At 46.9% G+C, this 25,804-nt stretch overlaps 1 protein-coding gene across 1 annotated transcript in view; it reads left to right on the forward strand.

Annotated features, from left to right (window-relative positions):
* Positions 1 to 25,804, forward strand: part of FRMPD2 (FERM and PDZ domain containing 2) — a gene marked incomplete at both ends in the record, with an annotated part of 86,029 nt that overhangs the window by 44,396 nt on the left and 15,829 nt on the right. Inside the window, 11 exons of the mRNA XM_080822929.1 lie at positions 709 to 856; positions 6,173 to 6,389; positions 10,229 to 10,329; positions 11,646 to 11,738; positions 13,079 to 13,186; positions 13,276 to 13,392; positions 16,527 to 16,732; positions 20,423 to 20,527; positions 21,607 to 21,700; positions 22,582 to 22,667; positions 24,700 to 24,847. Of these exons, the coding sequence (XP_080679055.1) occupies positions 709 to 856; positions 6,173 to 6,389; positions 10,229 to 10,329; positions 11,646 to 11,738; positions 13,079 to 13,186; positions 13,276 to 13,392; positions 16,527 to 16,732; positions 20,423 to 20,527; positions 21,607 to 21,700; positions 22,582 to 22,667; positions 24,700 to 24,847 (1,423 nt within the window). The remainder of the gene's footprint in view (positions 1 to 708; positions 857 to 6,172; positions 6,390 to 10,228; positions 10,330 to 11,645; positions 11,739 to 13,078; positions 13,187 to 13,275; positions 13,393 to 16,526; positions 16,733 to 20,422; positions 20,528 to 21,606; positions 21,701 to 22,581; positions 22,668 to 24,699; positions 24,848 to 25,804) is intronic.

Here is a 25,804-nt window from a genome sequence, read left to right on the forward strand (position 1 = left end):
GAATTAATATCCAGAAAGCATTTAGAACAGAGCCTTGCCCATAACAGCAAGAAATATGAAAGTGCATACAGTGATCTTATCTTTTCTATAACCCCGCTAGCTGAAATTTTGTCTGCAACTTCTGGGAGTTTGTGCAATGAAAACTATAGGTATATTTTATGGCCTTTCAAAATGCACACTGAGGATTATGTTCACTCCTTGCTGAGGGTCAAGTGTGTGCCTGGGTCATTTCCAATGCTTTTCACCTTGCATATTTCTCAGCAGTTAGCCATTACCCAATTAATAAACATTGGCTTTGTAAATGAAGAAAAAAAATAAAATGAAGAATTTTGGGGGGGCACCTGAGTGGCTCAGTGGGTTGGGGCCTCTGCCTTCAGCTCGGGTCATGGTCTCGGGGTCCTGGGATCGAGCCCCGCATGGGGCTCTCTGCTCAGCGGGAAGCCTGCTTCCCTTCCTCTCTCTCTGCCTGCCTCTCTGCCTGCTTGTGATCTCTGTCTGTCAAATAAAATAAAAATCTTTAAAAAAAAAAAGAATTTTTTTAAATCTAAGAAACAATATTGGGCCACAGTCATACATCTGTCATACACTTCTGGATGCCTAGTATACTGATCCCAAACTGGGGGCTCCAGCATTTGATAACTGGACTGTCATGCTTCAATGGACAGTAAACACAACCAACATATGAAAACCTGTGTTTGCTTCCTCCAGCGGAAGAAGTTCACCATCACGAACAGCATCACTGGGAAAAAGCACACGTTTGTCACTGATTCAGCCAAGACCTGTAAATATTTACTAAGACTCTGCTCTGCCCAGCATGGGTTTAATGCTCAGATGAGCTCCTTGCCCGTTGCAGTTGGTGAGTAGACATTATATTATATCTATCAACCTCCAGTTTGGAAAGATTGTTATTTCATAAAACAATTTGTATAAATATAAACAGTTGACCCAGAAACCTAAAAAGTTTTAGATCTCTCTAATGACTCAAGAAGTACCATCAAGGAGAAATACATTTTTTTTTCTTTGACTGGTAAATGGTAAAATAAATGACATGGGGAGAGGGGGTAAATGGATACCATCATTCTGAAGTGGAATGGGGAGTATATATCAAAAGCCTTTAAAAAGCCCATGTCCATTAGCACTGAAATTTCACTTGTAGACAGATACTTATCCAAAGCATAAACTTACACAGAAGTTTATGCTCATGGGTGTTCACTAGAATGTTATCTGTAACAGTGACCATTTGGAAGCAACCCAACCTAAGTTTCCAAAGACAGAAGACTAGTGAAGTAAATCACAAGGCAGCTCTATAATTTAGACATTAAAGTCAGTTTTTGGAGGATGATGACATGTGAAAATACACGTGATATGGTGCTAAGTGAGGAAACGTGAAATATGAAGTCGTGTCTTGCGCCGATAGAACTTTCTGCCATGATAGAAATATGCACACTGTTCGTTCTGGGGTCACTACCAGTGGGTACGAGGTCACTACCAGTGTGTACCTATTGAGCACTCGGTAGGTGAGAGATAGAATTGAGGAACTACATTTTTTACTTTATTTAATTTTATTTAATTTTAACTGATATATTTAAATGTAAATGGCCACCTGTGCCTCCTGCCCTGGAAAGCACCGGCCTCAACACCAGGATAGTATCTCTGTTGGTTTTAACATGTTCTGACACAAGGAAGGAAGAATATGGAAATGAACTGCACCAGAGTACCTTCATGGGTTATATTATTGCCTTTGTGGCCCAGGCACACAGCACGCAGGCATGATTGTTTCCGTGATTGTTTCCAAGCTTTCAACAATGTACATGTAGAATGGCTTTAATTAGGGAAGAGACTATTAGGTGAAATGAGGCCACACATCACAGAAGGCTAGTTAATTCTTATCGAATATTTAGGAAGTGCTGAAGAACTATTTATTATTGTTATGAGTACTTTTCCAGGAAGTATGCTAAGCCCTTCCATGAATTATCTCATTTATGCTCATAATACACTGTTACCTTAAATTGTAATTGTCAGACAGCCTAAGGAGGCCGGCACTAGGGTTACTGACAGGAGCAGACCGAAGCTCAGAGAAGGGAAGGAATGGGCCAGCTGGGTGGTGCTGGGGCTGAGGTTTGAACCTGTGGCTCCTTGAAGCCTCGTGCCCAGGCACTTCACTTGGCCAGTACAGCCTTCCATAGCCTCCCAGAATAGGGACTTTAGGACTAGAGAGGTTTGGAGTGGAACATTGGATGGATCTCATTTGCTGTTGATCTCTAAGCATTATTTCTTCCTTAGTTAGAAAAGAGGACCATCTGGTAGAGTGGTTTCAGCCTTCGTATTCATACAGGGGTCTCTTTGAGCCAATCATCCCAGAGCTTTCTAGGGATGGGAAAATCTCAGACTCCATACAGACCCGCTGAACATGTCTGCGTTTGAAAAGAAGCCCAGGGGACTTGGATGCACATAAAAGTTTGAGAACCCCCAGCTTGGAATGTGGCCCCTGGAGCCCGTTGGACTCAGGGTAGGGGCACTTACTAGCGGTGTGACTTGGGGCAATTCACTTCCCTTCTCTGAGCCTCAGTGTCCTCAGATGAGCACACTGGTGTCTGGTAGGCTTTAGAGGGACAGTATGTGTGACGTTTCTAGCTCGATGTCCCGCGTTCATTTCTCCGTGTGAGTAGTTACAGCAGCTTCAGCTTGCGGGGGTTTGGTTCCATGACAGCTCGTGCACAGGGGGATGGTGAGCACTGGGCTCTGGGGGCCTGGGAATAGGATCAATCGGGAAGCAAAATTCCTGAGCATTTGGATGCAGAACCAAACACAGAAAATAAAGGGGACATATGATTAGCAGCAAACCCAAATAAATTATAAATATTTCATTGAAATCGCGGAGTGGCAGTTTTAGGGTATTTGCAAGGATGTGGAAATAATGAATGTAAATTAACTGTATATTATCTGCTTTTGCTGAGAGACAACTTGAAACATAATCAATATTGATTTTATTGCCTGATACCAGTGAATGTAAAATATTTATAAATGCTGACTTGTGACACTAGTCCTTCTAAGCCTGCTTGCTCATAATATATTGTTCTCTTAACTCCAAATTCTACCATCATAAGAGTTTTCTGGAATTTAACCTTTGCACTAAAAGGATTATTTCAGACAATTTTTCTTTTTTCGGGCTGGGTCAATGTGATGTTACTTTCTTCTGTTTTTTTTTTCTAGATTTATTGAATTATTAGTGATGTAAATATGTAAGCTTAAGGTATACAAGGTGATGGTTTGATGTGCCTATCTATTGCAAAATGATTACCACAGTAAGACAGTTATCACCTCCATTCCCTTCCAAAATTACAATTTTTTTTTTTGTGGTAATAACATTCAAGAACTACTCCCTTGACAACTTGCAAGGATATAGCACAATATTGTTAACTATACTCACCATGCTGCCTATCAGATCTCCAGAACTTATTCATCCTACAGCTTGGAGTTTGTACTCTGACCCCATTTCCCTCACCCCCAGCTTGTGACAACTACCATTCTCCCCTCTGCTTTTATGAGTTCACCTTTTTAGATTCTGCCTATAGTGAGAATATGCAATATTTGTTTGCCTGACTTATTTCACTTAGAAGAATACCCTCGGAGTCCATCCATGTTGTCTCAAATGGCAGGATTTCCTTCTTTTTTATGGCCCAAAAATATCATGTGTTTGTTGTATACATCCACGCATTTCTTCTTCCGCTCCTGTGCTGATGGACACTTAGGTTGTTTCCGTGTCGTGGCTATCATAAATAGTGCTTCAGTTGCTTATGGGAGTGCAGAGATCTCTTCAATGTAGTGTTTTGCTTTCCTTCAGATCTATACCCAGAAGTAGGATTCCTGGATCATACGGTAGTTCTATTTTTAATTTTTTGAGAAACCTCTCTACTGTTTTCCATAGTGGTTGCACCAGTTTACATTCTGGCTAACAGCGCACATCCTCACCAACAGTCGTTGTCTCTCGTCTTCTTGATAGTAAACCTTTGGACAGGTGTGACAACTTATTGTGGTTTTGATTTGCATTTCTCTGATGATTAGTGATATTGAGCAGCTTTTCATTGGCCTGTTGGCTGTTTGTATGTCTTCTTCGGCAAAATTAGACAATTTTTCTTTGCCTTTAAAAAAATGTCTTCGTATGAGAAACTCTTTCAGCAGACCCCATTTTCAGTGATTACATTCAGCTAAGAACTGGCTGAGTCATCGGATGACCCCGTGTGGTCCTCAAACTCAGTAAGGCTACAAGTGATCTCATCCTTCCATACAACGCTTTCCACTATGATCTTTGTCTTGTTCAAGTGAGACCACCCTCCCACCCACTCTGTAAGAAACTGGGTGGGGAGCGGGGGCGGGGGGCGGTTCCCAACCTGCATCCCTTTTTCATCTCCCGCCTCTCACTGAGTGCCCTCAGACTGACCTGCTACTCAGTCATGTCCCTCAAATTGTTTTGCTCGCAGGCTTCAAAGCAACCTTTCAAAAACACTGATATGATCATGCTCTTCCACACTAAAAATTTGCAGGGGATTTCTGCTGTCTGTAGGGATAATCCCATTGTCCTTGTGAGAGGCATGTCAGACTCTCCCCAATCTGGCCTGAACCTTAAGTTATGTCTTGCCCTGAGTCCTCCATTTTGAGCTCCAGCTACACTGCGTGCTGTCTTGTAGGCATGTCTCGGATGAATCTCCGGTGCTGCTGTTTTTGTCTCTGTGTTCTGGGCTCTTCCTTTTCTAGTGTGGACTGTGGACTGCCGACTTGAGTGTGGGTTCTACTCTACCACTTACAAGCCCTGGGACCTTAAGCAAATTGTTAGCTCTTTTAGCCTCCAGTTTCTCCTCTATAAAATGGGTATAACAATATCTACCCCTACAGGGTCATTGTGAGGCTTATAGACGGTGTGCTTACCACTGTGCTGAGCATGTACTAAGCGTGCAGCAGACATGTGTCGTAGGTGTTGATGTTACTGTTGTTGCTTTGTGTCTGAACGGGCCCAGGCTCTGGTGTAAGATACTATACAACTCGGGCAAAAGCTGCAGGTCATATTCAAATCGCTTACAGTCTTTGTTCTCTCTTGCCCGCTGTGTGTGAGTGATAGTATCAAATGTTTCAGAGACACAGAAAGTTCTCAAAAAGCATTTCAGAAAGGCAAACTTTTTACAGGGGCACACCCCTGATCATGGACCAGACACCATTATAGAGCAGGGGGGCAGTTCTGCTTGAGGAAATACATGCTCACAGACCCCCTGGTTGTGGAAGCACTTCACCATGCTTTGCACAAGCACATGCGCATGCACACACACACGCACACACACAAAACCAGAGCCTCAGAGGCGCCATGTGCCTGAGCGTTTTTTCCTTCTGTTTTAGCAGGGAGCAGATGGCCAGAATTTAGTCATCATTTTCCTTTTTCACAATACAAACTGGGCTTTATAAAGCCTAGTTAATTTAAGGACTCTATCAATCAAATCTCAGTTTCTCCTAAATGACATGAATAGCGGTGAGAGTCACTTACATGCATGGTCTCGAGTTAGGGGCTTCATTACAGTCATTTATTACATCCTTCTGCATGAAGGAGAAAGGGAAATTCAAGGCTGGGAGATGTGCTACATCTGATATGCATTCCTATTTCAGAATGTTGGATCTTAAATTTAAATACCAGGGAAACTCAACTGTGTAGAGGTTAAAGATTATATTCCACAGGCCAGAGTCTAATCTTGGAGGCCAGGTGATTTGAAGACCCAGTTGTCACAATGTTTGTGAGGACAGTTTCGTAAAGGCAGCATGCAGAATGGATGGTGGCAGTAAATTTTATACCAGGCTCTTTCTACAAGTTTTGTTGTGACATTGTCGTGAATGTTAACACCCATCAGAACCTTGGTGGGGGGCCCGTCAGCTACAGGGGGAGGGAGAGCCTCTCCTTTCCCTCCCTGTGTTTCTGAGGTTGCTTTCATCAGCGAGTGCTACTTAGGAAGGCTTGGCATCCTCGGGACTAACCACAAGAACTTCCTGAGTCAGCCCATGGACAGACTGAGCGGAAAGAAAAGCGATAGTGGACCCCGGGGTCTGTGATGTGGTGTTGCCCCAAGGGTGATAGATCCAGAACCACGCCTGTGTGGGTTTATGCTGCTCATGTCTTTCTCCCAAATTTCAGACCGTGATAAATGTGTGCAAATGCCCAGTATGAGTCTTGCACACCTGGCCCAGTCCAAGCCTCTCACTTGGATTCAGAGATTGTCAAGCTCAGAAAATACACTGTTCGCACCCGCGCCCAGGCTGGAGGCTGCCGCAGGGGGCCTGCTGGCCACGTCGATGGATAACTTCGCTGTGGAAACCAATAAGGAGACTGCGGCATGGGGAAACCAAGGCAGGTGGGTTTGACACTCTTGTTCTCTGAGCCCAGACCATCTTGTACTTGACACTCTAGAGCATTCTCTCCCTGAAGAAATTGTTTAAAGGATGTTAGATGTCTAAGGGAAGTATCCATTCAACTGCCAACTGATTCCATAGAAATTTCCTGAAGGCGGGCTATGGGCAAAGTCTCTGCTAATGTCTGCAGGGGAGACATCCCATCCCCCCTGGGGTTCCTATGTTTTGGTGGAGAAAAAACTAGGTGATGAGACAAAACCAAGGAGGACAAAATAAATAAACCTGTTTGGTCTTATCATGAACCAGGGAGTGTTCAAGCACTCACAAACACATCAACTGATTTTGCCCTCACCTCCCTGGGAAGTAGTTTCTATCATTCTACCAGTTGTGCCAGGGAAGAAATGGAGAGTCTAGGATTCGAGCGCATGCAGCTGGCCCTGGAGGGCAGACTCCTAACCTCTATGCTATGCTGCTCTCTCTACGGATGGATGGCTTGTCATTTAATTTGTAAGTGAAAATAATGAGCTTCGAAACATAAATTTACAATATAACACATGGATCTGTAAACTTAAAAATAGCCTAGAAGTTGGATTACACTTACATGGCAAGTTCTAGAAATAGCAGAGACTCGCAGGCAACACGTGACCCATGAAGGTTGCTGGAGGAGCTGGTTTTTGGAATGAGTTATACATTAGCTTCAGCAAGAGGGTACGGGTGATCGGTCTGAACTGTGATGTCTGTCTGTAGCCTCCTATCTAGAATGCTTTTCTGTGTATAAATATTATATACTCCAAAGTAATTCTTAGAAGAGCATTGCCCCAGATTCTATTGGTGCAAATATGTGTCACCGTGCAGGGCAAACGGAATCAGTAATGATGGAGTCAAACTGTTGGTGTACAAAATGTTGTGTCACAGAGGACTCAAAAGCGCAGGGGCTTAATTAGAACACCAACCATTCTGTTATTCTGTTTCACAGTTTTGTGGGAAAGAAGTTCTGGCAGGCCGTAGCTGGGTGACTCTTCTTCTTCATGTGGCATGGCCTGGGGTCACTGACTGTGCTCAGTAGGACTGGTCTGGAGGCTCTGAGATGGCTTTCCTTACACATGTGGGCCCTTGGTAGGGATGGCAGGGAGAGTGAGTTCCGCTACGCACCTGTCACTCCCTGTGTGGCCTCCGGCCCTCCCCACGTGGTGCCTCCAGCCAGGTAACCAGGATCCAATTGGGCAGCTTAGGGCTCCACGGGCCCAAGGCGAGGCTGCCTGTCTTCTTTACAGGCTGGGTAGGCCTGGAGCTGACGCAGTGTCACTTCTGCCAGTCTCCTTCCGTCAAAGGACTGCCAGGTCAGGACAAATTCGAGAGTAGCAGAGAGAGACGCCACCTCTTGATGTGTGAGTGGCAAAGAGTGTGTGACCATTTTTAATCTGTCCCTCGGACTGATTTTACTTGACCACGCGTTCTAGACGAAAAGCCTGAAGAGGCTGTGACTGACTCACGGCCACCTTGAGATTGTGCTCACCGCAAAGGAACCTTCCCCAGGATGGTGGGCTCCTGAGGATCGGCCGGCCAGCTTGCCCAGGAGGGCCCTCACAGCGCTGTGCGGCTGTCAGCCTTCTCAAGAGAAAGCTGAATCTGAGGCCGCAGTAAGCCCTGCCACTGCGCTATTTAGTTCACAAAGGCCACATTTTCAGGACCCTTGGTGACTCACCTCAGAGGGGACCGGTAGCTCTTCTGTGAAAAGGAAGGATTTTCTGTGAAAAGGGAAACTGGGTCCTTGGCCAGGTGGCAGGTCCCTAGAAGCCCCCCCGTGAGATGATGACTGGGTGCAGCTGGTTTCATGGAGGTAGTGATAGGAAGCAGGAGTAAGCGGGGAGAGAGGGACAGGGAGGGAAAATCCAAAAAAGGAGGGCAGGATAGGTCTCAGTTGGTTAGGTCTCTGCCTCCATTTCAGCTCAGGTTGTGGTCTCAGGGTTGTGGGATCCATCCCTGCGTTGGGCTCCGTGCTCAGCCTGGAATCTGTTTGTCCCTCTCCCTCCCGCTCTGACACTGAGGGCAGTGTCATCAAAGTAGCTGGTGTGGGCAACCAGGCCTCGTTCTGATGACAAGGGTACAGAAGTCCTCCCAGAACTGTCTGTCTGAGGGACAGGCACATGGACAGGTAGGTGGTCACTCCTTCCACCTCTGCTGGCGTGTTGTCTGGGGGAAGGCATTCACGCTCTCACCCTTTAAGGCAAGGTGGGGACAGTGGGGGAGGAGACCACCAGAACTCTTTTCATCTTGCAACTATATGTGCTAAACAACAATCCCCATCCTCCCCCCTGAGTCCCTGGGACCACCATTCTACCTGCTGCCCCCATGACATTGACTCCTCCCACTGCCACATGTGAGTGGAATGACACAGCTAGTCCTTCTGTGGCTGGCACTAAGTGCCAGTCCCAGGACTTTTTAAGCAGAGGGGGTACCTGTGGCCAGATCAGGTAGGCCATGAAAACATAGGGCATAACTGTCCTTCCCTTTCTCCAAAGGCCCTCCCAAATGCCACCTTGTCCTCATAGCCTCTCTCGGCCTCTTCAGGACTTTCTCTGAAGGCCGTGCCCCTCCCTGGGCATGCTGGCGGGCTCCATCTGGCCGGAAAGGCCCCGCCCCACAACCTGTGGTGGGCCGGGGACTCCCAGAAGGCAGAGCCCACGTCGGATCCACCTTCAGCCTCAGTGCCCTGTCACGCCAGGGCCTGACACCTAGTAGGTGCTCCGTGAGCTAGGGTTGAACTTGCTGAAATGCACAGTATGGACAGGAGCCGAGGCAAACTGAGGCCTCATTTCTGATCTCTGAAGAAGGGCTCTGTGCTTGCCCATCGCCCCTGTACCCGCCTTCTCCCCACCTTTGCCATTGTTCTTCCCTTTCAAGCTCTGTCCCCTCTGAACCATGCCAGGCTGCCGGCGAAGAACATGGGGCATCACAGATCCAAGGGGAGAGGGAGAAGCTCAGTGGGAAGCTGCCCAAACCTGCATCCCCACCTCCGTCTGGCTGCAGGAAGCAGGGGGGCGGGCGTGGGCTCACTGAGCCTGGGGTCAGTCTGGGCGATGAAAGGTCAAATCTGTCAGGTGGTGGCTTTCCTGCCCTTCTCTCTTTAGAGGAGGCTCCCTTCTGGCTTTTTCTAGGGCTCTGAGCCCCGGTGGCTGTGCCTCTTCTCTTTCTCCCTCTCTACTTTGCTTATCCTTCCGTGTAGCTTATCTTGTGACCCGGGGGCGGGGCAGTGTCACCCCTGATTTCATTATTCTCCTCGGGCATAGAATACTCTTTGTTTACTAGAATACTGGCTAAGCCAAGGCCAGCTGCATGCCTGCATGAAAGGGTCTTGTTCCTAGCTTGGTATGATGAGGGGGGAGGCCTCAGGGCCCATCATTATGGTGGTGCAGGACGTGCCCTGCCCGACTCAAAACAGAACCAAACAACAACAGCTTGGGACCCACTAACTCCATACTTACTACCTTGTTTTGGAGCCAAATGTGTATTATCATTTCACAAGCGTGGGAAGTAATATTTCTAATTTTCTGGTTAAGGAAAAGGAGGTTTTGAGGGGCACGTATCCAACTCAAAGGAGAGACAGAAGGAGGCTCATAGGAGGCCCTGGGGACTCTAGGGTCCCCTCTGAGACAGAAAGACCCCAAATCTATTCTTCCCAGTGCACTCCTGACAACGAGGTCAGCCCGTGATGGGGTCTATGGGTCTCCTGCCTGATGGGGCATGTGGCTGCCTTTCCCAGGCCACCATCCAGACTCAGATATGGCAGGAAAGTGCCCCTTAGAGTCACCTTTTCTCATCTTGTGCCCTTTCCCTGCAGCCCTTGCATGCGTCGGGAACAGCTGGAAACCATCTCTTTGATCCAGAAGTCAACAACTTGTGACCCTGTCTCCGGGCTGCCTGTGGAGAGCATGCACATGGGTATGGACCAGGTTTGGGCCAGGTTTGGGAGAAAGGAAACCTTCCATGCGACGCTTGCTTGAAAACTTTTGCGGCTACTTCATGTTGCCTTCCCTGTTATAGTCACAATCTTTCTGTTTTTATTTTTATTTATTTATTTATTTTAATAAACATATAATGTATTTTTATCCCCAGGGGTACAGGTCTGTGAATCGCCAGGTTTACACATTTCACAGCACTCATCATAGCACATACCCTCCCCAATGTCACAATCTTTCTGTTTTTAAAATTAATTTTAAAACTACTTATGGTCAGAAAGAGCCCTTGCAGTCCACCTGTGGCTTGGGCTGGGCAGGTGGATCTGGAATGTGTTAGCGCTGGTGAAGGTCCTCGGCGCCCTGGTCCAGCATGAGGAGTACCTGCTGTGGAATGGTGTGGTCACAAACTCACCAGCCACTTCCGTTCCACTCTTCACGGACCCGGAATATCACTTCTGCCCCTTCACCTGAAAATGTAACCAGGGGAGGCAGCGTTCTCCTCTGTCATACACCCTCTGGGGAAGACCCTAGGGAAAGGAAAAACAGAAAGATTCCAGACCTGGAGAAAATATTTAGACCTGACTGGCCTTAAGCCTGGGGATGGACCCTGGAACTCCACTGGGCCACTCTTTACCATGAACTGTCACCAGGCTCTACTGTGGTCCCCAGGATGGAAGGCGGGAGGAGGGATGTGGAGAGCATGGAGTGGTGGGTCACAATGGGGGATGTGCCCACATGCTCTGTGGTCAGCATTGGAGTGCTCCACCCCAGGATTCCAGCTTGCCGAGAACGACGTCGGGGCCAGCTTTGGGTCTTCTCCAAGACCTAAGCTCTGGGGGAAATGCTGCAGGGTGCCCTCACTGATCGGTGGGGCCATGTTGCCTCTTGATTATTAGAGACCCAGGAGGGGAAGGCTTTGCTATCCCATCTCTGTGCTGTAACCTTAGTTTTACTCTTCACTGCCTGCAAGTACATCTCTGCTCCAATTCTGTCTGGTCCCAAGACCAATGCAGGAAAAAGTAACTATAGTAAGTTGTGTAGAAGATAAGCCCCATGTCCCCTGCCCCCGCTCTCGCCTCTGCCCCTAATGAGCCAATGCTGACCCAGTGAGGGTATATATGCTTCCGAAGATGCACACTGACCCAGGGAGGGGTATCGGAAGTGCGTGTTCTGTGATCCATTCCTGGTATTGTGTGTGTGTGAGCACACATGTGTGTAAAACACTGTTTACCACTTTTGTATCAAGGCTCAGATAATTTTGGGGAAAAGCACAATGTGGGGCTTTGTTTCTACCACTAGGGCCACAAAATGACAAGAGAAAGGGCTTTATAGCTGAACCAGAAGGAGAAATCTCGCACGTGACACTGACCCGGGATCCGCATCGTGGCTTTGGTAAGAGGGCTCCTGGCAAGTGAGACCCAGTCTCTCCCTTGGGGCAGAAGGGATGCATGTGCCATTTTTTTCCTTTTGACTTTTCTACTCCCCTCTCCTCCCTCTCTCCCAGCTTGCCTTTTACAGCGATCACTTCTTTTTATTCCCTTTAAGTGTCCCTAACAACTAATAGGACTCTTGGAACAAAGTCTTCCTTTTAAGGCTGATAAGATTTGGGGGTTCATATCTTCAGAATTTAAGTACAAGATAAAAAGAGACTTTTTAGGGGTGCCTGGGTGGCTCAGTCATTTAAGCGTCTAACTCTTGATTCCAGTTGAGTTGATGACCTTGAGGTCATGAGATCAAGCCCTACGTTGGGCTCTGTGCTGGGCGTGAAGCCTGCTTAGGATTTTTTCTTTCTCGCTCCCTCTGCCCCTCCCCCACACTCTCTCCCAAAAAATGAAAGTGATTTTTTATCCTAATACCATGTAGCAACCCTTCTCCAGTATACTTAGATTCTTAATGATGGGAAGGAATAGTCAATCTTTTCCACGTCTTTATTGTTTATTACTTTTAAAGGCCCTGAAAAACCACACAAGAAACAAAACACTGAGACAAGTTACTCAATTAAAAATCACCTCTCGCTGGATAAGATCATGCCATTTGAGACAATGTGGATGGACCTAGAGGGTATTATGCTAAGTGAAATAAGTCAGACAGAGAAACAAATACCATGTGATCTCACTAATATGTGGACTCTAAAAAAAAAAAAAAGATTTAAAGAAAGCAGAATCAGACCCATAAAGATGGAGAACAAACGGATGGTTCCAGAGTGGTGGGAGGTGGGGAGTTGGGCAAAATGGGTGAAGAGGAGTGGGAGATACAGGCTTCTAGTTATAGCATGAATAAGTCGTGGGAACGAGAAGCACAGCATAAGGAATACAGTTAACGGTATTGTAACAGAGATGTATGAGGACAGATGGGAGCTACTCTTGTGGTGAGCACAGTATAATGTATGAACTTGTTGAATCACTGTTGTCCACATGAAAATAATGTAAAATCGTGTGTCAGCTATATGCAAGGAAAAAAAATCCCTTTCTTATTTCTGATTATCTACTGGGGCAAAATCCAGTGCACATGGATGGGTCATATTCCTAGCTTTTGCTGTGCTTACTAATAGGGGGCAATCAGTTTTTTTCCATGTGTCTCACAGAGTGGAAAGAGCTGTTTGAGAATCCGAAGACTTAGCTAGAAATATCAGCAGCTCCACTTGGCAGCTGGGCGATCTCAAGTAAATAACCTAACCTCTCTGGGCTGCCAAATCATTAAGTATCATCTTATTAAATATCATTGCATTACAGGCTTTGTCATTAATGAGGGAGACGGTGTTGGCAAAGCTGACCCTGGCATCTTTATATCTTCTATTATACCTGGGGGACCAGCTGACAAAGCTAAAAAGATCAAGCCAGGTACGTCTTTTTAAATTGCCAAGGATGGTGCCTTCCGGAACTTCTCTTTCTTTCCTTGATGGTATGATTAAGATGTTTTATTTTTCCAGGAGGGCGGATACTGGCCTTGAATCACATCAGTCTGGAGGGCTTCACATTTGACATGGCTGTTAGAATGATTCAGAATTCTCCTGACAGCATAGAATTAATCATTTCTCAGTCAAAAGGTATGTCTTCACCTGTGTTCAGAAGCTGGCGAACCTCCTCTATCTTCAGCAGGTAGTTATTACCATGAGGTACTAGGTCCTTAAGTTTATGTAAGCTTACATTGCTTTTCTCAGAGTGTTGTTTGCAAAGTACCACTGTTGTGACATAATCCATAAGCTTGGCAGACCTATGGGCAGACTGGGCTCTGCTGTTGCCTGTTCTGCCTGAGGGGTGTGGCCTACTCCAATTCTTTATCAGATATGGCCCATCCAGCCATTGCGTGGTTTTCTGCCCACTTTTCTTGCATGACAGGGAGGATAGTCACTTTGTCAGCCAAGTCCTTAAGGAAAGTGGCTGCTCCAGAGTTTCCACAGTTGGGGCTTGGATGTGGCAATCAGCTGGGGAGGAGACTGGAGAGCTGTACTGGAAAGTGATCTCACAGAGTGGGCATGCTTGTGTTACCTGGTTAAGACTTGGCCTGTTGGAGATTATCCAAAAGAGCAAAGTTTTTTAAAAGATGCTTTTATTTATCCTTAAGTATGAGAGAGCAACAATTGCCCATATCAAAGAATAATATTAATATGTTTACTTGGAGTGGGTTGGGGGAGGAGGGTGAAAGTAATGGGGGATGCGGGGCACCTGGATGACGCGGTCAGTTGAGTGTCTGACTCTTTGTTTCTGCTTAGGTTGTGATCTCAGGGTCATGAGATTGAGCCCCCGTGGGGCTCCATCCTCAGGATGGAGTCTGCTTGGGATTCTCTCTCCATCTCCCTCTGCACTCCCCCCTCCCCACTCTTTTTCTCAAATAAATAAATCTTTAAATATATATATATATTTATAATATATAATATATTATATATATATATATATATATATATATATATATATATATATAAAGTAATGGGGGATGTTAATATTCCCTTCCCTCCTGGTGACCTGGAATCACCACTGAGTTTTGGTTGAATGAGCCTGTAATTTAACCAGAGACTGCCTGTGAATCCGGGCTCCTGGATTTCTTTCTCACACTCTGGGGTGTGTGGACAATTGCCCCTTACATACAGAAATGCTTCGCATCACACCAGCCAACATTTTCTAGGTCTTAAATGTAGGTACCCTGTTTGCCTTGCCCTCTGTAAACCACGTGCATTCTCTCACACTTGCACAGGTTTACACGACAGCCAGAGGGTTTTCCAGGTGTCTGAAGCTGTCCCTGGACAGAAGCCACAAGGGATGGGAGGTGGCAAAGCAAGAGCCTCAGCACATGCCTTCCATCCTGTGGCTGTAGCTGAACCAGGGACTTTGCCCCAACTCCTGAGAAACACCAGCCCCAATTCACAGTCTCTTTTGGATTTCCCAACATTGTCACTGTTCTTCCCACAATATTTTAACTTTCCTTGCATTTCCCTCCACATTTTGCACAGGACTAGGAGAAAAGGAAGGAATCAAACTATCCTTTTTTGTTAGGAAACAATGTAGCCGAGTTGGGAATGATTCAGTGTCATTCAAGGCTGGTTGTGGCAATGCGAGCTGTCAAAACTGGGCACCCAAGGTCTGTGAGGCTCAAACCAGTTTCATGCTAGAATTTTGGACAGTGGGTTTCCCATAATGCCTGTGATGACATGTCTTTCCATTCTAGGGCCCCAGTCCCCTGTTGGTAGCTCTGCCTACCAGAGTTGGGGGTCTTTACACAGCTGTAGGGGCTTGACTGCTGTGAATTTCTATCTCATTAGCTTGCTGTTGGGGCAGGTGCTCTAGACTTGAGGTCAGGGACAAGACAGATAACATTCCCATCATGGATAGCCATCACTCTCGAGAATAGACTGAGTTTTCATTCCCCACAGAAAGTCTCCTGGCTTGTATTTCCATGAGGAAGGCTCATGTTGTACAGCTTGACTTTTTAATTCAGTAATAAGTTCTATCCTCATCTCTCATGGAGGGCGTGGAAGAAAATGAACAGATGCTCCCAACATTGCCAGAAGGACAATGAGAGTAGAATCTGTGAATGAGGTTGTGAGGAATAAGGCATTACAGAACAGTCGCTCCACCATTCCCTCCTGAATACCTCTGGGTTTGAATAACTTCCAATCTAACTCATTAAATTACAGTTCATTCAGTGTGTGAGTTTGGGAACTTCCTTGAGTGCCAATGAGTCTGTATCAAAAGTAAACCTACTTGTATGTTTCTATATCCACATCTAAAGAAAATTAGACTATTCTGCCTTCCTCCTGCATATATTTGTTGAATAGCTAATATTAACATAATAATAATAAATGCCTTTATTGAGGCCCTACAATGTGCTAAACTAATTTCTCTTCATCTTTCTCTCTACATAGGTAAAATCTCTCTGTGTATATAATTTCTAAACCCCACCAACCCTAAAAGGTAGTTGACATTATCTCTACTTTAATTAGAAGGAAGTTGAGGTCCAGAAATGTTAAGTACCTTGCCCAGGGTTTTACTTATTGATTCCTGACCTCACAATCTTTTCCCTGTTATGTGCCAGGTTAAGGGTCAGACATGGGGTAAGTAGGATTAAGTGTCCCAGCTTTTGTCCACAAGGAGTCCACCATCTTGTTGTGACCAAGTCCTCCCCAGAAAACCCAACACACTAGTCTTTGGGTCACATGTTGATTACAGGTGTGCTCAGTGGAAATTCCGGAAGAAGTCAAGTTTAAGGGCATCACCATATGCTGGCTGTGGGATTCTGGGCAAGCTACTTAATCCTTTTGACTCTGCTTTCTCATTTTTGAAGTGGGATAACCCCTTCCTGGTAGATGTGTTGAAAATATGGAAAGATATATACATATCAAATATGTGTGTTTGTGTGTGTGTTTGCACACACATGTATGTGTGTGTGTATTTGCCATCACATGGCGAGAAATTAGTAAGACGGAGCTGGAATTATTAACTCTCCAGTTGCTCCTATATTTTCATAGTTGAGTCACAAACCTCTACTTAGGTTTTTAAGTCACACCCAGAATCCTCCCTTTCTCTATTCTAAATTCATCCTCCTTCCCGAGGTGCTAAACTCACATCGTTCTCAGCAGCTATAAAAGGTCTCTGTCATTGGAGGAAAATCTTGTACCCCATGTAGCATGATTCCACTGAAATGCCAGTCTTTCCAAGCTGTTGGCTCCTTGACTTGTTTTTGTAGGTTTTTGTGGAAGTACCCCAAGTGAGGAAAAGAATAGCATGGCCAAATCTGGGGTCTTCTCTACAGACAGCCCAAGCAACTGGCATCAGGGAAGCTTTTCATCACACAAGAAAGACCAGGAGAAAAATATTGAAGACCTCGAAGTGGCTCAGACTCAGAGCTTACTGCCCAGGGTGAGGCCTCGGCTTTCCCCTTCGCCATTAAAGGTAATCATCCCCTTGGTTCCCTCTCTAGAATTTGGAAGAAAAAGAACAGGCTGTGGAGCCCAACAGTCATAGCTCCAAAGTCCCTCTTTGCTCTCTTTCTGCCATATCAGCTAGATAAAATTTACTTAATCTCTCTGACCCTCAGCCTTTCCAAAATAAGTACCTGCATTGCATGATTATTGCGTAGAAGGTAAAGGGGGAAAGGCGAAGCTCCAGGTGCAGTGCCTGGGTCATGGGGTCCAGTGTTGGGTCCTCCAGTGTCCTTGGTCACTGAATATATTTGTTACTGGTAATAACGTTGGCTGCCACTGAGGGCAATGTACGGACAGACATCCCATATATTGGCCTCTAGTCCTCGAACTGCAACTCAATGGCTTTGCTTTTTGTCAGGGCCAGGGAGGAAGAGGACAAGGCTAACTTTGGGATACAGAGGGCCGTGTACTTCAGTCCCACCACCTCAAGCTGTGTCTCCTTGGATATTGGGTGGAAAGGTCTCCTTTTGCCCTCTAGAACTTTCTCCTTTCTGCTCTAGGCCCTGTGAAGTTGATGTTAAGAGACCCTGTCAGCCTTCTGAGAGGGTGTGTCTAGGAAAAACTCTCCACTTTCCTTACGCTCACACTAGGGCCCCACTCACAGCACTTTTGACACTGTTGTAGGGTTTTTTTTTTTTTGTTTTTTTTTTTTTTTGTTTTTTTTTTTACCCCAGAAGCAATTCTCACTGTAACTGAGTGGAGTTAACACCAGACCCCATAGTTTTTGTAGGACTGGGCTCAGTCCCACAAGACTGCCCCCATCTGACATGACAATCACAAGTAGTAGGTCCCCAAGTTCCCCACATTTGTCTGAAGTTGGTTACAAATTGGAGGTTCCCGTGTCTCCTCCTTGGGTTTGATAATTTCCTAGAGCAGCTCATAGAACTCAGGAAAACAGTTTTCTTGTTACTGCCAATTTATTAGAAAGGATGTTTTAAGGGGTACAGGTGAACAGCCAGTGGAGTGATCCATAGGGCAAGGTCTGGAAGGGTCCCAAGTACAGGAACTTCTGTTCCTGTGGAGTTGACGTGTGCCATCCTCCCAGCACATACATGTGTTTACCAGCCCAGAAACTCTCTGCACCCCATGCTTTTGGTATTTTTATGGTGACTTTATCACTTAGGCTTGATGGATCATGAACTCAATCTCCAGTTCCATTCTCCTCCCCAGTGGATGGGGTGTGGGGTAAGGTGGCAAGTTCCAAGCTTTGAATCATGACTTTGTCTTTCTGGTAACTAGCCCCCATCCTGAAGCTATCCAGAAACCCACCAAGAGCTGCCTCTTTCAAACTGAAGACTATCACCCAAGAGATTTCAAGGGCTTTGAGAGCTCCGTACTGGAAACTAGAGCCAAAGACCAGATATTAGAATAAGAGATGCTCCTAGCCTCTTAAGACTTAGGAAATCACAAGGGTAGAGGGAGTTGTGTGCCAGGAAGCGAGGAGAGGCCCATATATATATTTGCTATTATTTCACACTGCGGTGGCAGCCAGCATTTGGGTGGGAGTAAGGACACTATTGTCACTCTCTGCCTGTGCTCAGGTGGGCTATGTCCCTCTTCTGAAAGCACAGGTCCTATCACATGCTCCTTGCCATAAAACACTCTGTAGGTCCCATTGCCCACTCCCTCCTCTTGCTCCTCAGGCTCCGAGAAGGGAAGAGCACCTGCCATTTCTAGACCCAGGGTGTCTGGCCCTCCTTATTGGTTTCTTTAAATGCCAACATCTCTGCAAAGTAGGCCTCCTCGTCTGAACTCTTCTCCGTGGCCCAGCTGAGCTTGCTGGGACTCGGCTCGAGTCCACCTCAACCTCTCTCCATCTCATTTTTATCCTCTATGAGGAGAGGTAATGTTGGTTCACAGAGCCATAGAGACAGAGGTGCCTCACAGTAGGGCTCCAGAAATGTTATCTCCTTCCTAATTGGCCATGGTTCTCAGCTAGATGCTGCACCCTGCGAAGAGCAGGCTAAGGGGTCAGCAAGAGAATCCTGGGGACATTTATTGAGTGAGTAAGCATGTGTCAGGCAGCACCCCAAGCACCTACGTGTGTTGTATCACATAAGCTTCATTACAGGCCTATGAGATAGTGATCATTATTGACCCTTTTTGTAGTTGGGGTGCCTGAGACACAAAGGGGAAAGAAAGGTACCCAAGGTCTCTCAGGGAGTAAGAGGCAGAGCTGGGATTTGAATCCAAGAAGTGGGACTCCAGAGCAGATGCCTTCACCGAGGGGCTGCACTGCAGAAGGCCCCTCTTGACAGGAAGCAGGGCCAAGAGGGATTCAAGTTGGGGCCTCTGAGGCTGCAAACCTGTGGGCTGGTTTTGGCGAGTGGTTGAAGGGAACAGTGGTGTTCCAAGGCTGCAGATGATGTGGTACAGTCGGTAGACACTGTACAAGCCAGGTTCTTCTGGGTCACAGGGCTGGCTCTGTGGGCAGGTAACTTTCTGTGACATAGTTAAGTTCACACTCTTGTTTTGGACTTCAACCTCACTGTTCCTTTACTCTTTGAAAAATTTATTAAAGATTTTATTTATTTATTTGAGAGAGAGAGAATGAGAAAGAGAGAGAGTGCAAGAGAAGGGAGAGTCAGAGGGAGAAACAGACTCCCTGCTGAGCAGGGAGCCCGATGTGGGACTCGATCCTGGGACTCCAGGATCATGATCTGAGCTGCAGGCAGTCACTTAACCAACTGAGCCACCCAGGCACCCTATTCTTTGAATTTTAAAGTTTGGACAAAACTCTTTGCCAGACCACACAGTCTGGAGTGTCTCAGGAAAAACTAGAGTTTTATCTGGTCTATACCCATCACTTTGGAAACTTTTCTGTTCATTCAGCCTGTTTATTTTCCTATTGTGTTAATGGTATTTTCCAATATTGCGAACCAGGAAGCAGCTAAGCAGAGGAGACAGATAAGACCAAAGGCTGGGAGTACCCGTGGCTCCATCTTCTGGGCACAGTTCATTAAAAGCTTCTTCCCAACTAACTAGTAGTTCAGTAGGGGCAGGTCTGTCCTATCAGTGCTGTCCCCTCAACTTACACAATGCTTGACATGTAACAGGTGCTCAATTAATGTTGTATGGTTGGACGAATGAATAAACAAACCACCCATGGTTCTTGTCATAGCATTGAGCCAAATTCCTGCCACGTGGTAGATAATTCTTGCCTTCTGTCCTTCCCACTGTTAAGTAAGACCCCATGCAGCTACTCTTGCTAGGGATGATTGAAGTTCCTCCTGAGGTTGTCTTCTGCTTAAGAAGCTGCCATGTATCTGGAATTCAACATCACTTAGCTAGTGTCATGTGTGAAGCTACCAGGAAGTGCCTGGATGGCTTTAGTTCTCACATGATATTTGCATCCTGAGTGGAAATAGGAGGGAACCTACATGTATTGAGCCCTGCTATGGGCCGTGTATATTCACAGTCACATTGAAAAGGGAATCCCTCATTCCAGTTTTGTGGATTGGGAAGGTTGGAGAGACCAAGGAACTGGCCCAAGGTCATAGAGGAAGGATCTGATAAAGCTGGGAATGACCCCTGTTGAGCCTTGAAATTCATGCCCCTTTTGGTGTGCAATGCTGGCAAGAGCTAAGACGCGCTATCTGCTCCTGTAGGCAACTGTCTTCATGCCTTATTTATTTTCATTTGTTTTTTTTGGGGACAGGGTGCTGGTTCTTCTTGTCCTCCACCACCTTCAGAAATCAATGTCAGTGAAATCTACTTTGTGAAACTGGTTAAAGAAGATGGGACGCTTGGATTCAGTGTGACTGTAAGAATTATTAGGCAAGCTTGGGAAGTACATGGTTGAAAAGACATCCATCTGGAGCCTTGGTGGGAATTCCATTCAGATGGCAACCTCTGATAATGTTCCCCTTGTGTGCAAGCAGCTCATGGGAAATGGCGAGCTAAGAAAGTCAGTGGGACCTCTGCGGGGTGGGAGGTGGGAGGACTCAAACACCACCTGGGAGATGCAAGGCACACTTGGGAGGATGAGACTCTCCAGACAGTGTGGGTAGGATTGGGTGATGGGTCCTGCCTCTGTGGCTATGCCGCACAAGAAAGGAAGGGCAGCGGAGAGGGGCTGCAGGGACATGAGCCAAAGGGAATGAGGTGATCCATGGCCATCCAGAGGAGGGTCACAGTTGAGACTGGTGTCCCCACTTCGAAGGGTAGAACAGAGTCACCTTGGCCAGGCTAGAGTTTAGGATGGCCCTTTTGCATTGGTTTCTGAGCTCTTGCTGTAGACCCTGGAGGAGGGAGGGGACAAAAAACTATACAAGAATGATATAACCCCACTGATGTAAAATCTGTACATGTATGCAGATATGTGCCTGGAGAAATTAGAGGTAAAAAGAGAGTTAGATCTTTATCTGGGAACCCAAGGATGCTCATGATCTAGTGTTAAGTTACAGGGAAAAAGTCAGTTGTAGAGCACTGTGTAGTGAATTCTCGGTTTGTACCTCCAAACCAAGACTCAAGCAGACAGGATGTGCCAGGCCAGCCTCTGGGCCCATGGCAGCATCTGCCTATGCTGTCTGTTGTGTTTGGGGAGATGATGTGGGGCATTGATGTGACTTGAATTTCGGAGCACCTGCCACAGGCCAGTGCTGGGCTCCCTCCTGCCAGCTGTGATGTTATACTCCTTATGGGGCATCTAACTTTGCCGCAAAGTAGACAGTATGGTCTGAACAAACAAGTAAATGTCTAAGATGTTGTCACATGGAGATGAGGTAAGGGGATCGCATGGCATCTGGGATGGGGGATCTCTTCGGGAGGCCAGGGAGGCCCTGGTTGGAGGGGGCAGACAGGTGGTGAGTCTTTCACTGTGTTTCTCATTGTGTTTACTAGGGTGGCATTAACACAAGCGTGCCCTATGGAGGTATCTACGTGAAAGCCATTGTTCCTGGAGGGCCAGCTGCCAAGGAAGGGCAGATCCTGCGGGGTGAGGGATGGAGTCATGTGGGGAATTGCCTTCCTGGCTGTGATAAGCCCTGACCTCTAGACCTTGCCCCGTTCTCACCCTAGACATCGTGTAGATGGTTCCCTCTCCAGGTCCTAGTTTCCTCACCTGGGAAAGGGGCCGATTCAACCAGGCCTATCTCCATGATAAGTTAACAAGGGGATGAAATGTCTGTGGTGGTGCACTGGGAAGCACAAGGTGATTTTAAAATAGGAGGTTTTAAATAAGCTCGTTGCTGTTTGGCCTACATGGAAGAAAGTAGCACTTCCCATTGAGGACAGAGCATGCGTCACTGACTCCCACTTTAGTATCCAGAGAGGACAGTGACAGGTCTCCTCCCTGCCCTTCCTCACATCCACTGCTCTGAAATGGGGGAGGGGGGAGGATTTTTATTGCCCTCCAAAATGGCAAGTTGAGCTAGAAAGGGCACCCAGGATCTTAGTTGTCTCTATTTTCCTGAGAATTCCCCTGTCTGTCCCTAGCATCAACTAGGTCTTTCTGCCCTGTTTTGAAATTTAAAAAAAAAAAAAAAAAAAAAAAAAAAAAGCACATCCTGGAGATATAAATATTACCCCTAATTGACTTGAATGTACTTTCAAAATGGTTTCACAGAAGAACAGTTTATACAGTTATACAGAACTGGCTCAACCCGTCTGGGAGCCAGTAATAGAAAGGTTTCTGTATCATTGATCTATAAAGGTGCTCAGAGAGGTGGCTGGCAGCCAGGCCCCATTGGGGCTTCTCACGGCTCAGCTTCCTGACCCTCCTTGAGGCTGCGTGAAGGGTGCTGGGCAGGGGCCTCCAGCAAGAGTCACTCCTGCAGCCTCAGGAGCTGAGAGACATGACCTCTGTCCCCCTCCCAGGTGACCGGCTCCTGCAGGTGGATGGAGTGAGTCTGTGCGGCCTCACCCACAAACAGGCTGTGTGTTGCCTCAAGGGTTCTGGGCAGGTGAGTGCTCCTTTAGCGGGGAGCTGTCCTTCTGTCTTCCAGAGCTTTCCTGGGCAACATCAGATGCTGCGGTGGCCTCTGGGTGGGAGGCAGACCAGCAGGAAACAAAACAAGTCTTTCTCCTTTGTCTTCTTTTCTCCTTCCCTTTTTCACTTTCCTATGGTGATGCGAAAGTCAGGAGGAAGCAGACAGATTTCTTAAGCAGCATACCTCAACCCCTGCAAAGACCCTTGCAAAGTTAGCATTTCAGTTGCCTCGGTTCTGGAATCAGACAGCTGAACAGGGCTGATGTGGTGGAGGGACTTCTCCAGTCTGGCTCTGGCTCTGGCTGCTGCCTTACACTCTGTGCTCCAGCCCACACTGGGAGATGCTTCCATCTGCCCTCCAGCCCTGTCACCAGCTGGCCTTTGCACCTGCTCACACCCTCTCCCCTGTTCATGCTATTCCCATCACCCTGGGTAAATTCAGGCCACACTATCCTGGGATTCTGATCACAGTGAAGTAGAAATTCCAGACACCCAGAGCAGAAGGCACTGACCCATATGGACTCTTTATTCTCTATGGTCCCACGCAGCATCTGGATGTTACCATGCTGTGTCCAGTCCTCTGCCTGAGGGTGGGAGCCCTTTGGTGTCTCAATGTCCTCAGCCTCAGAGCTGGCATTGCTCTCTAGGTAACTGGGGAGTTGGCAGAGACAGAAGGGACTCCTGTGGGCCCTTCTGCCAAACAGAGGAAGCGGAAGGCCCCTGTTTGCTTCCTTTCCCAAAGCAATCTTCTGGTTTGCAGTGAAATTGACTTATGCTGGCCACCTTGGTTGACCTGTCTTGAGAACAGAGGCATAATTTATTAGTACTCTCTGCTCTTTAGACTTTTGTTAATGAACCTGGTTAGAGAAGGTACTTCTTGCTTGGTGCTGGCAGCTTGCTAGCCGTGATGACAGATGGGAATCGTCACACTGGGATCATGGGTGTGCTGCTGAATGACAATGGCAGCAGAAGGATGTCAGCTGGCCCAAGTCCCCTGAATGGAAGCTCAACATTTCTAAAAAGCTTCCAGGTGATGTCTAGTCACTGGTTCCTGAACCATGCTTTGTGTAATGAGAGTATAGAGTGTTTTGGGAAGAAGGATGGAAAATCAAACCAAAATCTAGGCCAGATTGGGATAGATCTGGGATACCCTGCTAGGTGATGGGAAACAATAGAGACTTAAAAAAATATTTTATTATTTCACAGAGAGAGACAGTGGGAGAGGGAACACAAGCAGGGGGAGTGGGAGAGGGAGAAGCAGGCTTCCTGCTGAACAGGGAGTCTGATGTGGGGCTTGATCTCAGGACCCTGGGATCACGACCTGAGCCGAAGCAGATGCTTAACAACTGAGCCACCCAGGGGCCCCGATGTTAGAGACTTTTGATCAAGAGTGTTGCATGCTTAGTTTATGTCTTAGATCAACCCATGGGTAGCCATGGGGGGTGTGGCCTGGGGAGGATAAGATAGGGTCCAGGAAGCCAAGTTCACTGGAGTTTGCCACAGTCCAGCTGGGCACTCGTAGCAGGAGAAGGAATGGAGGATTGGGAGCCCTGGGGGAAATGTTTCTGATGGTGAACAGGCAAATCTTAGCAACCAGATGGGCATTTGGAGGGCAGAAGGGGATAAGCTGGATCCCTGCAGGTGTGGCCCCTAGGAGGTTAGTTGAGGGAAGGTTCCATGTTCTGAGAGAGCAGACGCAAGGGGAGGAGTGTTTTAGACAGAACGAGGAGAGGGTAGTGAAGGTGAGAGAGAGGAAGAAGGCGAACTTGGCCTTGAAAGTGCTGAAATGGAGGTACATGTGTTACCTCCGGAAACATTTGTCCGACGGGCAGTTAAAAATATGGCTCTGGATCCCAATAAGTGGGCTAGATTGGAGATTTTAATCTGCAATTCAAATGAAGCAGCTATTGGAAGTATGAGAAAATTAAGAAGCATTTGCCGGGTGAAGGCAGAGGCTCCTGGTTGTCATATGAAGTGCAAATGGAGTTTGTCCAACCGTCTTCTAGGTTGCAAGACTGGTCTTAGAGAGAAGAGGCCCCAGGACTGCCCAGCAGTGTCCTTCTGGTAAGGACAGGACGGGAGATGAATGCACGGCTGTTTCCTTGGCAACAGCCTTGCCCGGCAGGCCCGAGGGCTGTGTCTCCGCGACAGATGGTGAGAGGAGAGAGAATTGAGTGTTACTATTGTCATGTCAGCCCGTGCTGCTTTTGAATTCTCAACTCAAAAGGGAAGGTAGGAAGGCTTCCTCTGGGTTCTCAAAAGATAGTGAACATGATACAGCTGGTGTTCGGAGGCAGTGGAAGCCAATCTAATGGAATGTGATTCTAGAAAAAAAAAGTGCACTCTTCCAAAATGATGGCCAGGCGTAATTCTCCCCTCTGCCTTCTGAGGTTTCTCAGTCAGGTTGCCTGAATGCTTGTGTATAAATCTTTAGGAATGAAATTGGAATGAAAGGGTCAGGCATTTTCTGACCAGATCTCCACCTTCCAGCCAAGACACTCATAATAAAAGATGTGGAGTGTGATGAGGCAGGCTGGGAGGGGAAGGTGCTCAGAAATCTAGCCTCATTATTAGCATCATGCATGATGGTAAATGTCCATCAGTTTGCAGGGACATCATGGCATATCTACCAAAGGGCTGCCTCTCTGCACAGCCCTGTGACTTTGTTTCCTGCTAGGAAAACATGCACTCCCTTAGTATTTCATGATTTGGAGCTTAGCCACTTTTCAATCCCTTTTCAGAGACTTTTCTGAAGGTGTGAGTCAGGTTGGAAGCTTGGTAACCCTAGCGAGCAATGGGGTCGGGTGGAGGGGGACATGCATGCATACGATGAATCTGTTTCCTCTTTCATTGCTCCTCTGCTCATTCCAGTGAGGCCCTTTGACAGACTCACTATCAAATGAGGTGAGGGGTCTCATGGCAGTGATGGTGAAATCGGTCATGTGATACACCAGAAACAAATCTTTGGATGTTTTCATTCTCATTCTATATTAAGGTTTATGAGTCAGTGCTCTGTCCTATTAATTCATTGCCAAGTGAGTGGGAGGCAGACTAGGAGAGACCCAAAGGCTTCTTTGGCTGTTAGACTAGTGAGGTTCCTGGAGCTGTGTC

This window comes from Martes martes, assembly GCF_963455335.1.
Source record: "Martes martes genome assembly, chromosome: 14".
NCBI classification, from domain to species: Eukaryota; Metazoa; Chordata; class Mammalia; order Carnivora; family Mustelidae; genus Martes; species Martes martes.